The sequence below is a fragment of the Pyrgilauda ruficollis genome, unplaced genomic scaffold (genome assembly GCF_017590135.1).
Source record: "Pyrgilauda ruficollis isolate IOZ18807 unplaced genomic scaffold, ASM1759013v1 scaffold9, whole genome shotgun sequence".
NCBI lineage: Eukaryota > Metazoa > Chordata > Aves > Passeriformes > Passeridae > Pyrgilauda > Pyrgilauda ruficollis.
The window spans coordinates 112736-130053 of record NW_024531043.1 but is presented as its reverse complement, the minus strand read 5'-3'; the positions used below and the strand labels follow the sequence as shown (position 1 = coordinate 130053).

Genomic DNA, 17318 nt, shown 5'->3' with positions numbered 1-17318 from the left:
GTTATGCTCGTGATTATTTACCACCAACTCCACCACCCTATGTAATATTGTCTTGGTTTGAAAAGACAGGTGTCCACTTAAGGAGAGTAGGAGCCTCCCCTGAAATGGAAAATGTAAATCCCTGCCCTCTGAATTGTTATAATTTTGAAATTAAGGGGCTCTCAGGCAAAGATATGGGAATAGGAATAACAGTTCTTTACTAGGAAAATTAAAATTACAAATGCAATAGTAAAAATGAACAAAAAACCCAAACCTTAACAGGTGGCCCAATTAACAGAAGATAACTGCCTCACCTGTAACAGATGGCAATAGCATACACACCTCAGACACATCTTGCATTGGCAACCTAAGACATTGTCATCCTCGACTCCTGTGTCCTTACCCTGAACTCTTTTATTTCTATCATCTCCACTGTACATCATCCCATCTGCTCAAGGCCAGTGAAGATCCTCCTCCACTTGTTCTTCCCATCTCATTACAGTAATTATTTTGTACTGCTCCACCATCTTCCTCCATGTCAAGCCATCCATCAAAGCTTCATTGGAACTGGCCAAAACAGTCACCATCTTAAACACAACTGTAACACCACTGCTAAACCCCTTCATCTACATGTTCAGAAATGCAGAGGTGAAGAACATCTTGACTAAAGCTTTACCCAGGTAGACAAACAACTGTGTCCAAAGATCTTGTCCAGGACTGTCTTCCCCAGTCTAGCAGAAAAGAAAAGCTTCAGAGACATCTCAGATTCCAAAGAAAGACTTCTGTTAGAAAGAGATGGAACTGTTCTCAGCTCTTAGCTAAGGTAATTAGCATTAATATAAATATTCATGACACAATCTTCGCAAACTTCACTTGCATCAACAAAAAGAATTTCACACATCAAAGTGAAAATAACCACTACAACTGTCTAGAGGCAGAAAATTTACACAGTTCCCACCCCTGGGAACCTCTGCCACAGTCATAACACAGCAACTGGCCACGTCCAGCACTCTGGTGTTCAGGACATGCCTTTGTTACACTTCCAGAACATAATAAATGTGTGCCAGCAGCACACCCTCAAGGGTATATTTGAAAATAAACAAAGCTGTCTTTCCAGAAGCCATTTGTGCTGCCAGATTGGCAGTGAGCTGTAATGACCATGACACACACCCAGCCCAGCAGGGAATCTGAATCATTTATTCAAAGAAACAAGCTGGTTTTATACACGATTTCAAGGCACAGTGTTTCCTTACATGGTAATTCTCACTATGTGACCTATCCCATGTTGCCACGTCAGCAATACACTTTTTAAATGTCCTTCTATGGGGGGATCATGTGCTGTTCACCTGTCGGCTTCTGGCAGGCTCCTCTCTGCAGGACTCTGCCATGTGGCACCTCCTCCTCCTAAGGTGAGGCAGAGAAAAGCCTCTCTGTGCTGCCACGTGCTTCTTTGTGCTGCCATGTGCTTCTGCAGGCATGTCCCAAGCCCACAGTTTAACTCCATCCCATCTCTTCCCACTGTGAGCCCATTACCACTGGAAGTTCAGGAAATCTCTTTCTCCCTTTCCAAATGGACCAACTGTGCTGTTTCTTTTGCTTCTGCCTCAGGCTGCAAACACAGTTGTCTCTTCAGGCTGTGAACCAAAATGATGGGAGCAGGTACCACACCATTGTGTGTCCTCCTCTTGGAAAGCACAGACTGCAGTTAGTGAAAGGAAAAGGAAAAGTGGAGAAATAAAATATAATAATAATAATAACAATAACAATAATTTTTAAAGTAGCAATTGTAAAGTAGCAATTTGATCATTCTCACCCCCAGAAGCTTCCAATTTTTTTTAACTCTAATCTCATTTCCCTCTTCTTTCTTTTCTCCATCTTTTTATTTCCTGCTGACTTGTAATTTTACCCCTTGGCCCCACTAGTAAGGTGCTGGGAGGAAATGTCTGAGAGGTCTCTTCTCCATTATAGATTTATTTATTCAGCAAGAGCTGTCTTTGGACCAGGGCTGTTACAACCAAAGCCAATGGTAACCCACGTTCTCGTTACTAGATTCTTTGGAGCAAGTTAGAGTGAAATGACACTGAATGACTGGTGTTTGTGTAAATATACACAAGCAGGGTTTATTGTAAAAAAAATATGATTACACAGTGTTATGGATGAATAATAAGATAGTTGGCTCTCCCAATTAAGGGGTGAACATTATAGGTATGTTAAGAGAAATTTTATAGATGCACAGTTATGTTATTGCAATGTGTTCCCCCAGTATTGTTATCACGGGATGGCCTGGGGAGTCCGGACATTTGGGAAGGTTGGCTTGTTACTATGGTAACACCTGACCTCCAATCAAAATGTAAGACAGTGATCTCCACCAGTGGACTGCAAGGAAGGAGTCGACTGACTAGGCTCCAGGAGAAGCTAGAGATATAAAAGGCAGAACATCCATTCTGAAGATGAGCCACGTGGCTGGCAGTCATGGCGGGGCTCCCAGTACTGTAATTTTTCCGTATTTAGTCTTTTTGTTGTATTTTTTTGCTAAGGTTTAATAAATCTTTAAAATTTTAAAAAGTGAGCTGTTGTTTCTCACAGTACAGGCAAGTAGGTATGTAGTGGTTTTGGTGGTTATCTACAGTAATCTGACAAGAGTAGGAAGATCTCATCACACAAAGGCCTCAAGACAGGTCACACTGGCCATTACACACCCAAAAGCTCTCCTCCTCCATTTTAACAAAGCACCCTGGCATCTCCACAAATGGGAGAATGTTTTGAGTCATCATCCCTTCACAGTTCAGTCCCTCACAAGGGGCCTCCTGGTATCCCGGATGCAGGATGGCAAAGGAATGTTCTGCTCAATCCTGGACTTGTCTGTACTCCCAAAGCCCTTTCAGACCACAGGGCTTTTGATTAGTCCCCAGACCCCCTGATGTTGCTTCTGTCCCCATCAATCCTTACCCTGGGGCTCTGGGCATTATCTGCAGAGGAGAAACACCTGCCAGCAGTACAGAAGGAGCCCTGAGCCTCCCAGCGCCCCTCTGGGACACAATAGGAAGCTGGGGCTGTTTTTAAGGTAGATTTTCCACCCCTGACAGCAATGCTAATTAGTTTCTTGAATGTCCCTTGTTTTTGTACCTGAACTAGCCACCTTTGGAGTCCTGCTTGTGTCGAAAAGGCAGGGTAAGACGGAAGAGCAAGATGGAAGAGGTGGCACCAGCTCTCTGACCGAAGGGCAGGTGGCCCATCTCCAAGGCAGGCTCAGCACATGGTACACTGGATCTGGGGCAAAGGGACACTCTGGCTTCCAAGCAAACAGTCACATCCAGGGCTGGTGGGTTCTCTGGCACAACTTCCTTGGCAGGGACAGAACTGGAGGTAGCTATAAGCGAGCTTGGGCTCTCCTGGGGGCTTGGTGGGCAGGACCTCAGTGATGCTGAGGGTGCGGTGGCAGCCCTGTGTATCCATGGCCTTCCAGCAGGCAGACAGCTGCCACTGGTTCAGGGGCGACCCCCAGGCAGGCATATTTGTGCCTCAAGCTGATCAAGAGCAGGGCCAGCACGTGACCCAGTCCCTGCTGTGTGCCCTGGTACATGGTCAGGGAATAGTCTCTGCAGTGTCCATGAGGAGAGCTGTCCCATGGTGCTGCCAGGGCTCTCCTGGCCCAGCTGGAGCAGCATCTGGGAGAATGCCAGTGCAGGGGACACCCGACACTCTTCAGGCAGGGATGTGACTGTGTCAGGACCTTCCTAATCAGAGACACTGTGTCAGAACCCCCGGCTCTGCTCCTGCTCAGCAGCACAGGGCCACAGTGCTCGCACTGCTGAACCCAGGACATGCTCCTGGGGGAACTGGGGACTGGTCCAGCTGCAGGTGGGGAAGGGGGATGAGTTGGAGTGGGATGAGACATGGCACAGAGCATCCTGGGTGTCCCAGGTCTGCAGTCCTTTTTCCCTGAGGGGCAGCATCTACTGGTGGATGCTGGAGGCCAGGATTGTGCTGCAGAGATGGCATCACAGGTGTGAAGGAGGCTCTAGGAGACCTCAAACCTGCCAAAGGGAGGCTGCGGATCGATCCTGACAGGAAATATGGGTACTAATGTCTTTACAAATTACTTGATGGGTGAGGATCTTTAGGAGAAATAGGTGTTAATGTCTCTACATCAAGCTACAAGTCTGGTGCAGAACCCAGACAATTTGACCCAGACAGTTTGAACTTCAGGATCATAGGAGAAATGCATCCACACAAGTCTACTGCAGAACCCAGACAGTATGAACTTCCAAACTTTGGGGGGAAATGTCAATACATATTCAAGGGGGAATGTGTGGTAGGCGGTTCAGGAAGGCTGTACCTTCCTAGTTCTTCAGCCAGTGGGGAAGGGAAGAGGGTAACATGCGGCCAAGAGTTTAGGATAAAAGGAGGCAGCATCCTCCAAAACCAAGAAACTGCACAGGGGTATGTCCCAGTGGACTCTCTCCCTTTACTCAAATAAAGTTGCAGGACTCCTCTGTCTCCTTTATGGACAATGGCTTTTCATAGAGTGGCTTTTCTGCACAATCCTCAGCTTCCAGAGCATTTCCTTCTTTTCCCTTTCTGCCCCACACAGCTCCCTGCTCCACCTCTGTTCTGGGCCAGCTGGGGGTGCCTCCCTCTGCGCCAGCTCCCTGCAGACACGTGCACTGGCTGCTGCTGCTGCTGCTACTCCTCCCTTTTGGGTTCTAGACCGCTCTGGGTTCCAGTGGGAGCCCAGAGCTTCAGAGAAGCTGGCTTTTAACTTGTGACAAGTCTTGCCACAGCATACAAAGTGTCTCAAGTCAACACTAACTTTGGTGCCTAATGACAGTCACTTGATGGCGGCCCTGGTATCTCATCCCTTCCTCTCCCAATTTGCAATGATGTCAGCTTTGCCTTTTCTTGGTTTAGTTACCCTTCATTCAAAGATTCCCAGAGATTTTTTTCATTCGTCCACTATGCACACAGTGATTCCTGGAGGGCTGCAGAAATGCAACACCAACAGCAGTAGTCTCCTCTGGGGTTTTTAGAGGGAACACCCTCTCATACAGCTGTTCTGAGCCTTCCTGCAGCCAGATTTTACACCTAAAAATGGCATAACTGAAAAGCTCCAATGATCAGTGACCTAGCTGAGCAGTGATCAAAAAAAGCAACACTCTTTATCCCACTGAAGCCTAATAGTGATGTTTGTTGGAAAAATAGCACCCCAGTAAGTTCTCTTGTGCCAAACACAAAAGTTTTGGTACAAAAGAAGAAGCTTCTGATTAACCAAATAAAAATGTAAACAAGGAATGAGAGCAGACACTGCTCTGCCTTCTTGGGGCAGGAAGCCAGAATGTCCCTCTGCTCTGTAAAGGACATCCTTCTCACCAAAATTAAGAGCTCTGGAATGCACCACAAGGCAGTCAGTGCTCACCAGGCTCTGACAGCAGTTCAGCCTGGGCAGCTCAGCTCAGATGAGTGCTTGCACTACTTCAGTGCTCACAAGAAGCATCTGGACCCCACTTGCCTCTCAGGAAATGTCTATAGATCCCAAATAGCATCCTCATTTGGAAAAAAAAAATAGCTACAGGCAATGGGATAATGGGATACAGGCAATGGGAAGTTCTTAAGCTTCTGGAACAACAACTTGCATTTTATTATCCAAAACCACTCTACTACTTGCTTGTAGAGTGCAAGCAGAGAGAGGAGGCAAAGTGAATGTGGAGCCCCATAAACCCTGCTCCATCCTGAGGAAGCTTCTGTGGTGCTGTGTCCAGGCTGGACTCCAGGTAAATACATCAAGAACGTCACTGACACACAACAGTAAATCAAGTGCAGGCTGGCAGGATTGCTGCGGCTGGAAATAAGGGATGCATGAGGAGACAGGGGATGAGGTTTGTTCATTCTGGAGTATCAAAGGCTTTGAGGATGCCAGTTGCTGCCTTCAGAAGCACGCACCTCATGAGAAGATGCTAAAGGGACAGTGCTGGGTCCTTAGAGGTGCATGATGATAGGACAAGTGTTGATGGGCTCACAATAGAACACAGGGAATTCCAGCTGGCTACACAAGAGAAAAAAACTATCATGAGATGGCTCAGGTGCTGGAACAGGGCCCAGAGAGTCTGTGGGATCTCTGTCCCTGGAGACACTAGAAGCTCAGCTAGAGGAGAACCTGAGCAACCACTCCTACTGGAATCTGGAGGGGGAGGCTGCTCTGGAGACCTCTGAAGCTCCCTTGCCACCTACCTTGTTCTGTGATAGCACAGAGTAGCAGCGATAGCACACATTTAATAAGAAAACTTGCAATAGACTTCAATAAAACCAAATGGGTGACCACAGCCCTGCCCACAGCTGATACCAGGTGAAAGGAACGCCCCATAAGAAAGTGAGAGGAGAACAGAGGGTTGGTGTGCTGGAAGGTAACCAATGACAAACCCAGCCCACCCTCTAGATTTCTCATTGTACTCCATACCTTTGTGTGGGAGAAGAGGTTTGTTTTGGTCTGTTTGGAGGAGAGCAGATGTCTTCACTCCACCTCACCTGAGCAGCTCTGGCAAAGCGCAGACAGTCTGTCCATTGTCCCCAACCTGCTGGGGGCAGGCTGTGGAGTCCCCTCACGGCCTCCTTCCACAGTCCATCCAGCTTTTCCAGCTGCTGGGCCGGTGGAAGACATGCAGCAGGACAAGGCACTTGGTGTGGCAATTGGAGAACAAAGGACAAGCAGGAAGCGTATTGCCGGAAGGTTCAAAGAAGTGGCAGTGAGAAACCCGTGTGGAAAGAAAAACTGCCCAGCTGGCAGAGATTAGGGTGCACACAGGCACAGATTTGCTCAACTCTCTGCAACTCTGACAATCCACCAGGTAGGGTCTGTGTTTCCGCTTCTTTACAAAGTAAGCGGTTTAGCTCAGAAGGGAGCTCTGGAGGCCTTTTCTCAAAGCAGGGCCTTCAGCTCTGACGCGACAGCATGGCTGGGTGCCATTCCCTGGCAGAATGCAGAGCTGCTGGTCGCACACAGCGACCACAGCGATCCGGACCCAGCGGACGGTACCTGCCGCCAGGAGCCCCCACAGCCTGCGGCCCAGGGAGCCGGCTCTGTCCGCAGCCCGCGGGCCCAGGCAGCCGGCTCTGTCCGCAGCCCGCGGGCCCAGGCAGCCGGCTCTGTCCCACAGCCTGCGGCCCAGGCAGCCGGCTCTGTCCGCAGCCCGCGGGCCCAGGGAGCCGGCTCTGTCCGCAGCCCGCGGGCCCAGGCAGCCGGCTCTGTCCGCAGCCCGCGCTCCCCGCCCGCTCCTCGGCCGCAGGGGCCTCCGGGCCCGCAGGGGCCGCTGCAGCTCGGCTCGAGGCTCGGCCGGAGGCGGCGGGAGCGACTGGGCCCGTTCGTGGTCAGGAGCGGCCTTGTCGCGGCGGGGACCGAGTGCTGTCCCCCGGACAGTCTGGCACAGCTGCCCGGGGGCTTTTCGCTTCTCCCGCAGCGCTGAGCACACCGCGCGACAGCGGGCCTTGGAGCCGCTTCTGGCGAGGGAATCCCTGCTGTGGCAGGGCCGGGAGTCCAGCTGTGGCTTCCATCCCTCTGCCTCTCCTCCCTGTGCCAGGTTGGCAAGTGAACTCCAGCTCCATATATGAGGTCACTTGGGGGTTTCTGCCCTGTGCAGAATTTGGCCAACTTGGTAAGGCTTCTGGAGGGATGCTCTGCCAGAAAGGAGTCACCACTTGCTGCCAGGAACGAAGGTGGAGCGCTCTCTGCCAGAACTGTGATTTGTGCTTGAGGACCTGAGAGGTGACATCATCACTAACCGGAATGTGAGTGGAATCAAATCTGCTCGCAGCTTCTCCAGTGTTCCTGCAACAGAACTCAGGAAGTCCATGTCCCTGCATAACCCTGAAGTACATCTTTGCAGGTGGAGGTGCATGGCAAGGCTTGAGGGGTTCCTCCTGTGTTTTTATTTGTAGTTTCCAATAAAAACGTCCAGTTCTGCTTTGACCATAAGGTGAAGCCAAAAGAAATTGATGAAGATCTGCCCTTTTCCTTTCCTGGAGAATCTCTGGCCACAGGGCACAGGAAAGGTGACTATCAGCCTCAAGAATGCATCATGAGGTAACTGTGCATGTGGCACGGCCACGTGGTAGAGGCAGTCCTGAAGCTTGAGAGCCTGTGATACTGTTCTGGCACTCCAAAATGACTGACATGGACACAAAGATGAATTAAAGCAAAGTTGTAGGTGCTATGAGTATCCAAAACAAAAACATGCAGCCTCCTGACCAGTGCTGCCCTTTCTTCAGGGATGCTCCAGGGGCAGATTTCTGGAAGAGCAGCTGGATTTGCTAATTAACTTAGTGGTTTACTAGACCAGATCCATTCCCCAGCCTGCTGGGCTCCATGGGCTCGTGCTGCTCACAAAACTTTGGTGCTTCTGCAGAGTCACCATTCCTGATGGCTGTACTGCACTAGGCATAGGGATGTTTTGTCTCAGTCGTTCTGATTTACAACAGGCAAGATATGACTGTAGGAGAGAGTCCCATGGAGTTTGGGCAGTGCATTCTTAGCCAGTTTCCGGCTCCTCCCTGAGTTTTATGCTCAGTTCCCTCCTCCAGCGCACTTCCTGCAGGAGAGCTGAAATGGCTGGCTGTGCATGCATGAACAAAACAGCACAAAGAGTCAAGTTTACAAAAAAGCCTGTACCAGGTCAACTGGAAAATAAAGTGGATTTGGCCTACTCATTCTCTTTTCCCTCCCTTTCTTTTTCACTTTCTTTGTCTCACAACCCCAGCCCTGGACCACCCATGCAGCAAGATCAAGATGGGATCTACATACTGATTATCATCTTTGTTCTCTTTCTCCCTCTTCTGTGTTTATTCCTCTCCTGGGCAAAGCACACTTACCATATTCCACCCCATACTCTGTAGTGAACTTCGTTGTGCAAGTGGGAAGTTTATGGAAATGTGTTGTGGCTTGTTGGGCAGCACCCTGTGGAAGTGTGTTATAAGAATTTACAGGCTTGTTGGCCAACACCTTTTGAGTCTAAGCAGTGGGCTGGTTGCCAGAGTTACGGTGACAGTACAGTGAAACATAGGAGTTCCTGACATGTATCCAGCAGCTTTGTTCAACCTGGTGAGAATTTATGCTGAACATCATTCCCCTGACCAGTGGGTCATGACAGCAGCAGCACAGGCCCAGGCTACCATCTTTGGCCGGGGACAAGGAAGCTCCCAAGTCCCAGTTTCCTTTGCAGAATCCCTTGTGTCAGCAGCATGCCATGTCTCCAGGACTCACTCCATGTATTGCTGCTCTATGTAACTGCCCTTCTTTGTTACTGCTGACTACCTTTAACAGCCTGGGACACAGCTGGCCTCATGCTGCTGGCCAGCATCTGCAGGGGCTCTGTGGTGTGACTGTTCCTGAGGCTTCTCTCCGTAGAAATTGCTGGAATTCTTGCCTTGTGTCTGTGCTGGACACAAATGAGAGCTAGGACAGCAATTTCATTGGACTGAGCCAGGAGAAGCCCAGACTCAACTGCACCAGACTCAGCTCCAGTGGGAAGGAGAAATTCACTGGGGCCCAAGGCCATCTGAAATTAGCTGCTTCCTTTACCACAACCAGGGAAACTGGCTTTACTGGGAGATGTGGGGAGTTCAAGGAGGAACGCTCAAGTTTTTAAACTTGTCCCGCACTCATCCCCCTGTGCTGAGCCATGCGATGGTGCGGACGTGGTGTGGAGGCTGCAGGCCAGGGTGCACAGGCTGCAGCCCTGCCAGTCCCCGTGGGCTGCTCGGGGTGGAGCTGGCTGTGTGCAGGGCCCTGCTCTGCCACCTGCGAGTAACAAGCACACACGTGCTGTGGCTTGTTCACCTGACTTTGCAGTAAATGATTCACCCAGTGCCATACACACTTCCTGCTGCAGGCACCCAAACCTTCCCAGCATTTGTCACAGGCAGAGCTCAGTCACATCTGTTGCACACAATGGGAAGGAAATCTGAAGCATGTGGGATTTTTTTCTCTTGTCAAGCTGCTTTGGTCCCTTCATCTCATTTCCAAAGAGATGATAATACCAGCCCACAGTTTTCCTTGCACATTGAAAGAAAAGCAACTGGGCTTTCCAGAAATGCCTCAACCCCATGAACTTTCCTCTCCCCAGTGTACCAGCCCACAGCTCCTGCCAAGCCCCACGCATGCTGGAAAGGGGTTCCCTGCTCTGCGTTGCTGCTCCTCCTGCTCTTGGTAAGCCCAGCTCCTGCTGATTCATCACTTACCTGACCTTCACCTGGAGTGCAGTGATATGCACCAGCCAGGTACTGCTCCTTGCAGAGCTGCTTCCTCCTGGGTAGTTCCCATCATTTAAAGGGACATGCTTACCAGGGCAGTAAAACCAGGTGCACCAATGGCATGGGGAAATGCCTAGGGACTAAGGGAAAACAGAAAATGGTAGGAATTTCCTCCTACCATCAGTAGGAGGAAAGTACCATCCTCTTGCAAGGAACCTCTGTGCCTTGTGGTGGTTTTGGGGTGGTTTTCTTTGTGTTCCTTAAGTCTTGGAGCTTTCTGCATTTTCCTATAGACAAAGCTGGTTATTTACTGCTGGAAGCAAGGCACAACTCCTTGATGAAGGTGGAGGTTGTCTAGTCCCTGGCTCAAGCAGGGTCACCTAGACAAGGCTGCCCAGGGCCTTCGGGGTGCTCTATGACTCTTGGAAAAAACCTTGAGGAGGCTGCAGCTGTGGTTGAGGACCCAGAGCAGGAGATGGCTCCTGTGAGCTGCAGGACCCGCAGGTGTGCAGAGCCTGATCACCTCCATCGTCCCTACAGCCCAGCCTCACACTGAAAATAGCTGATGGAGCCAGCTCTGCTTCTGCAATGAGAATCTGGCAAGAGAGAAGAAAAGTCTGCCCCTGTACTCCCTTCCCCCTATAAAATTAGACAATATATCCTAGAGGGATGGCTCTTTCCTTGAAGAAGTCTGGGCAGATGCTACATGATGACAGCCAGCACAGCCTTCCCAGATTCTGGGGCCAGGCACGTGGGCTGTCTTTGCCCAGGGTGGACTGTGCACCCATGGGCACCAGTGCCACCCCAACCTGAACCAGTGCTCTCCCTAGAGCCAGGACTGCTGGGTGCAGGCGAGTAAAGCCCACCACACTGGTCTCTGGCCCCACAGGGAGCAGGCAAATGCCATGAAAGCAGAAAAAGAGCCTGATTCCCACCACATCCCAGTGCCCCCATCTCCATCAGGCTGATGGAAAGCCTGAGTAGCCTGATGCAGCAGGCTGGGGCACTCCTGGCTGCTGTGTAATGAGGGTCCCAAGTCACACAAGTGTGATAGGGTAGCACTAGTGTGGAGTCTTGTTGCCAAAGGATGGGATCCAAATGGGACAAAGATGTCACATAAGGCCACGGCTTGACCCAGGCTTTCCTAGGCAGACTAGGGTGACTGTGTTGGCTGCCAGCCTGAGGAGTGCCCACCAACCAGCATGGGGTAGAGGGACTTGAGGGTGCATGCCAGGGTCCACAGGAGCCCTCAAGGGTCTCCCTGGATCTGCAAGGTACTTGAACTGATAATCTCAACTCAGACGTGAGATAACTGCACCATTCCTTTGCTCATTCCAACTTCCAACCTTCACAAGACATTTTCTCTCATGAAGTTGTTTCCCTGTTCTGCCTTTCATGTTCAGAACCATGGATGTCCTGGAAGCTCTATTGCTTCCTTCCACAAAGCTGTAAGTTCCAGCCTGGATCAGTAAAAAGCAGAGAGGCTTATATCCAGTGCTGAAGCAATTCCTTTTCCAGAAGGCAGAGCTGTGCATCTCCCCCAGCGGCGCCTGTCCCCAGGTGACACAAGCAGGCCAGCAGCATGCATGGTACACATACAATGGGGAGCCAGTGCTGCTGCTGGCTGGGGCGAAGGGCAAGGCTGGACATGGGGACATCTGGGGGTGTGTCAGCACTAAGACATGGATGAGGCCCCAGGCAGTCACTCACACAGTCTGGTCATCCAGCCGCTGCCTGCAGGATGTCTCCATAAGAGGCATCACCCCAATGCCCATGCTGGCCTGGGGAGTGCAAAAGGAGAATAAATTAGTCCTGCCATGACTCAGAGTTCAGGGCAGACAAAGTCTGATTTCTCCTCTTCTTCAGCCCAAATAAGCCTAGCTCCAGTCCTGACTAGCTCAGCAGCCTTTACCAGCCTCACTGCAGTATGGGATCTTTCTTGTACTGGGGAGCCCTAAATGGAACATAGCATGCAGAAGAAGAGAGGAAAGTATTGCTTCACCAGCCCATTTCTGCACTCCTGCTGACCCAGGCTGGGACCCACTCCCTGCATGGACCATGACTGCTGGCATTTTCACCAGAGCTCAGTGCTCCCCCACTGCAGGCTCAGCCCTGAGTCCTTGGGAGCTTAGCCACACACTGGCCTTGTCTACAGCCTTGAGCCACGTCAGCGGAGCTGGGTGCAGGACTGACAGTGCTGCCTGTTGAGTTGGGTAGCCCAGGGCTCAGCCCCACGTCCTCACTGTCCAGCCAGACACCAGCCTTGTGCCAGCAGCTGGCAGCAGGGCAGTAGCTGCATGATTACACAGTGGGGAGATCTGCTGCAGGGCCAGCCCTGTAACCCACTAGCTGCTTAGGCAGTGAAGGCCAGAGCGTTAGGCATCCCTCCTTATCCCCTGTTATCTTCCAGATAAACCCAAACTGGGTTTTCTGTCTCTCATACAGTCATTCACTTGTCAGCCAAGGCTGTCCTGTGCTGCCCCGTGGATCCCTCCCTGTGGGGCCCCACAGGCCTGCCAACACAGCCCAGGCACAGGGCAGCCCCAGGGTGCTGGGCATGAGCGGGGACAAAGCATGCACAGAGCAGCCCCAGGGGCGCTGGGACATGAACACAGCACAGTGTGGCAGAGCCCATGTCAGGGAGGGCTCTGTGGATCCCTATGGGTGGAAAGCTGGTTCTCCCACATCTGGGGTAGCCCCAAGCAGAGCCCTTCCCCAGCCTTGGCATGCCAGTCCTGCCAGCCCTCAACCAGCTTCATTAACACAGCTCCCAGGACAGGGGAGACCTTTGTGGCATATGGGGTGATGTCATGGGTGGCACACGGCAGCCCTGTCACAGCCATGGGGTGGACTCTGCCCTGTCTGCAGTGCATTGCTGTCAGGGAAATCCTGATAAGGCGAGATAAGCTTACACTGCCAAGCACCATCCATCAGGCCCCAGTGTCTCCCAGTTAGGGTTAGGGCACACGGGGATCCACAGACCACCTCCCCCCCCCCCCCCCCCCCAGAACACAGACATGACTCCAGATTAGCCCTGGAAGAAAAAAACTCACCAGAGGAACCAACCTTCCTTCCTTCCTTCCTGCCTTCCTGCCTTCCTTCCCAGAACTTCCCTTCCCGCAGAGAGGTGCATGTGGACTTAAGTGGGCCAGTTCTCCAGAGCAGGGCCAGCATCCTTTTGGGATGCAGCAAGATTCCCAGACACACTGGCCACCCTAAACAACGTTTCCCTGGGGCACTGGGGCTCTGGGATAGGTGGAGGGGTAAGCTCTGCCCCACAGCCCAGCTACCCTCCCAAAGTACTGCCAGGGTAGAGAGATCCTGATTCCCAGGGGGATATTGTACCAGCATAAGTTGTGCCACCAGCTGGAAAGCAGCTCTGCAGGGATCCTTGGGATGCTGCTGGGCACCAGCTTGGCAGAAGCCAGGGATGTGTCCTCATGGCACCAGGCAAAGCTGGGCAGGGAGTGCCAGTGGGGAGCCTGTGCTGCTCCAGCTGGGATTACCTGGGCAAGGCACAGACATGCTGGGGTGAGTCCAGCAAAGTGCCGTGATGGTGGTGGAGTGACTGGAGCACCTGTACTCTGTGGGGTGGCTGCAGGAGCAGGGTCTGCTGAGGCTGGAGCAGAGGAATTTTGAGGGATCCTACTAATACACAGGCAGGGAGGGTGCAAGGAGATGAGAGCTCATCTCTTCCCAGTGATGTCCAGTACTGGAACAAAATGCAATAAGCACAAACTGGGACGTGGCAGGTTCCTTTGAATATCAAGAAACACCATTGTACTGAGTGTCAGGCCTCAGTACAGGTTACAGGAAGAGTTGCCCTGGGGGGTGTGGTGGCTCCATCCTCAGGGATCCTCAGCTCTCAGACAGGTCTCATTCTGGGCCATGGGCAGCTTCTGCAGGGGCTGGACAGGACAGTGCTCAGTGTCCTGACTGCACACAGTGGACACTTGAGCAGAGACATGGCTACAGCCTGTGCGGGACACACACATGGGCACGCACGGCACAGGGGCATACACTCACATACGTGTGCTCAAAGCGAGTGTGCAGGCACCTGTGCACACCTGCACACACACCTGCATCCAGAGTCGTGCCCGTGAGAGCACACTCGTGAGTGCCCAGGGAGAGAGCGCGTGGGGTGGGGTGCGTGTAGCAGGGGGTGCCCGGGATGGGGGGGTGCCCGGAAATGGCGGGTGCCCTAGAGGGGGGTGGTACCCGGGATGCTGAGCCAGGGCTGGGGACCCCGGCTGCATCCCGCCGCTCTACCCCCGGGCGGGGCGGGGCCGGCGGGGCGGGGCCTGCGCAGCGCAGGCCAATCAGCGCTGTGCTCGCCGTCGGGCGCGGGGTTAAAGCCGGGCGCGGTGGGGGGGCGGGGCGGTGCGCGGGATGTGGGTGCGCGCGGTTCTGGCCTGTGCGGCGCTCTGCGCGTGCGCGCGCGCCTGGCTCGGCGGCGCTGTGTGCGCGCGGGAGGCGGCGGGCGCGGGCGGCGCGCGGTACGTGGCGTTCCTGAGCGCCGGCACCGCCACCGGACCCGCGCTGGTCGAGAGCGTCTGGGCTGCCCCCGGCCGCCTCCGCGCCTGCTGGGTCCGCCGCGATCCGCGCCTCGCCCGCGCCTTCCGTGCCGCCTGCGAGCATCGCCCGCCTGCCGCGCCCGGAGCCGCGCTGCGCCGGGCCCTGTCCGCGCTGTGGCGGCGTCGTGCCGCCTGCACCGACCCCGTGCCGCCGGGACCGCAACGCCGCCGCCGCCGCCGGGGCTGGACGCTGCCAGGAACGCTATGGTGCGGCGCGGGGAACTCGGCGGGGAACTGGAGCGAGCTGGGTACGGAGCGGCGGGGGGCGGCGGGAGCACCCGGTCTCCCTCCGCGGGGCCGCGCTCATCGGCGCCTCCGCAGGACTCTTCCGCGGCCCCGACCGGTGCTGTCGGGAGCACGACCAGTGCTGGGCGCAGATCACGGCGCTGCAGTTCAACTACGGTATCCGCAACTATCGCCTGCACACCGTGTCCCACTGCGACTGCGACGCCAGGTGAGCCCGGGGCGTGAGGAAACGGGGGGCTTGGGGAGCCCGCCCTCCTCACCGGTCCCCTGCCCGCAGGTTCCGGCGGTGCCTGCTCTCCATCAACGACACCGTCTCCAACATCATCGGCGTCACATTCTTCAACCTGTTGGAGGTGCCGTGCTTTGTGCTGGAAGAGAGCGAGGAGTGCATCCAGTGGCACTGGTGGGGCGGGTGAGCTCCTGGGGGTGCCCCGGCCCTCAGCGTTTCCTGCCCGGCTGCCTCCTCGGGCACTGGCTGGGTTGGTGTGCAGGACCTCACAGTATGTGGTGTCCCCAGGTGTGAGCGTTATGGAGTAGTGCCTCTGGCCAGGATGGTGCAGCAGAATCAGTACCACCCCAGCCTACCATCGGAGGAGAGAGGCAGCCCCACTGTGCAGCCCCCGGGCAAGGGAAGGAATTTCTCTAGAACAGGGCGTAAGCGGTTTCGACAGGAACTGAGGGTAAAGTCTGGGCGCCGCCAGGCACGGAGACCTAAGACAGCCCAGCAGCTACAGGTCCCAGGTACCCCTGCCTCGGCCAGGGACAAGGCTGAGCTCACAACCAGGCACCCAGCAGTGCAGTGGGGGCTAGAGCCTGGCCATACAACAGCATCGACAGTGTCAGGACGGGATTTGGTTGGAGCAGAGCAAGGAGCTGGAATCTCAGCACGTCCTCGGTATGGCAGCCTTGGACCCAGCCCAGCCACAGCACAGTGTGGAGCCACCCCCATGCCGGCAGTGAAGGGGCGCAGGCAGCAGGGTGAGCCGGTACTGTGGGCAGCGTGTGCACACCACAGCTGGGGTGGCCCAAGGCCTCAGGCTGGGGGGGTCATGCGCTGGGGGTGTCCATTACCTCCCCACTCTCCTCAGGCCCGGGCAGGGGGTGCAGGTGCAACAAGCACCTGGGTAAGTGTGAGCACCAGATTGCTCCCCATGAGGTGAGGTACCAGCTGCACAACGTGGACAGCCGGACACTCTTCCACTGCAACTGCACGCGCAGGTGTGAGTCCGGGAGGAAAAGGGCACTGTGCATACAGAGGAGGTGGGATGCCTGCCCTGGCCAGCACCTGGTGACACGTGGCCTCCTGTGCCTGCAGACTGGCACGGTGCCTCCACAGGGCAAGGGACTGCAGTGACACGGAGTTGGCTGTCCTGGATGACCGCATCACCATGGACTGCTTTGTGCTGGAGCTGCCTGCTGCCTGCAGCCCAGGCAAGGGGTCACAGCACAGGTAAGTGGGGAGGTCAAGAGGCCAGGGCCTGGGTGGGGCAGGAAAGCAGTAGTGCAAGTGTTGGCCCCTACTCTGCTGTGCCACAACCAGGCTGCAGGGCAGGGGCAGTGGATGTTGGTGCTGCAGGGTTACAGTGATGCTCACAGCTTTGCTTTTCCAGCAGCTGTACCATGGTGACCAGGGCTGTGCTTGTACCTGCACAGCGGCTCAAAAAGATTCTAAGACGCCGGGGCCCTCTGCGTGTGAGCTCCAAGGCCAAGCATCCACACTGGAAGACACATGCCGTGGGAGAGACCACCTGTGAGCAGTGACAGCATCTGGTTGTAGAGCAGACACCAGCTTGGCCCCACACAGTGCTTCGATGACACCCAAGTGGTGTTGTCTTGGGGAGGAAGGGGAGAAAGATGTGCTGCACAGCAGCTGCAGCTGGGAGCTGCTTGGGGTCTGGTCCTCAAGTCAGAGGATGGCACTGAGCATGGCTGTTGGCATGATGGCATGGAGCTGGGGACCACAGCCAGAGCAGGCAGAGGGACTGAGAAGCTTCTCAAGGAGCTGTGGCTGCCATCCATGAGTATCAAAAGCAAGGGGAAAGAAATAGGAGGGCTCAGGAAAGAGAAAATCCATTGTCCTTCCCTGGTGTGCTCTGGGGCAGGGGGGGTGGCAGGACACCCCACCCCTGGATTGGTGACCCTTCAGCTGGAGGGCCTGAGCAGTGAGGTGTAATCCTGCCCAGGCAGGGTAGGAGGGGTGGGGTCAGTACCTGAAAGCAGCAGAAAAAATAAAGGGTGGCTAGTCAGAGCACGGTGTATGGTACAAGAGTTGAGCCTGCT

General features: G+C 54.3%; 1 protein-coding gene across 4 annotated transcripts; it reads left to right on the top strand.

Annotated features, from left to right (window-relative positions):
• The first annotated feature begins 14588 nt into the window (after positions 1-14588).
• PLA2G3 (phospholipase A2 group III) lies at positions 14589-17277 on the top strand. 4 transcript variants are annotated; one of them, XM_041488589.1, is made up of 7 exons: positions 14589-15040; positions 15114-15246; positions 15316-15441; positions 15556-16016; positions 16127-16256; positions 16354-16488; positions 16649-17277. In XM_041488589.1, exons 1-7 carry the CDS (start codon positions 14608-14610, stop codon positions 16797-16799), a joined length of 1569 nt encoding a protein of 522 aa, XP_041344523.1. In that variant the 5' UTR covers positions 14589-14607; the 3' UTR covers positions 16800-17277. The 4 variants fall into 4 exon arrangements, 3 of the variants coding, with proteins under 3 accessions (XP_041344523.1, XP_041344522.1, XP_041344521.1); XM_041488588.1 differs by having other exon boundaries at positions 14590-15040; positions 15316-15450; positions 16652-17274; XM_041488587.1 differs by having other exon boundaries at positions 14590-15040; positions 15316-15450; positions 16649-17274.
• The last annotated feature ends 41 nt before the right edge of the window (positions 17278-17318 follow it).

What these genes read in the sequence shown, in the direction of transcription:
- PLA2G3 (XM_041488587.1), top strand. Translation starts at nt 14,608, where the DNA reads ATGTGGGTGCGCGCGGTTCTGGCCTGTGCGGCGCTCTGCGCGTGCGCG. An exon ending in CAGTGGCACTGGTGGGGCGG is followed by an intron (nt 15,451 to 15,555) that starts GTGAGCTCCTGG and finishes TGGTGTCCCCAG; the next exon opens with GTGTGAGCGTTATGGAGTAG. An exon ending in CACTGCAACTGCACGCGCAG is followed by an intron (nt 16,257 to 16,353) that starts GTGTGAGTCCGG and finishes CTGTGCCTGCAG; the next exon opens with ACTGGCACGGTGCCTCCACA.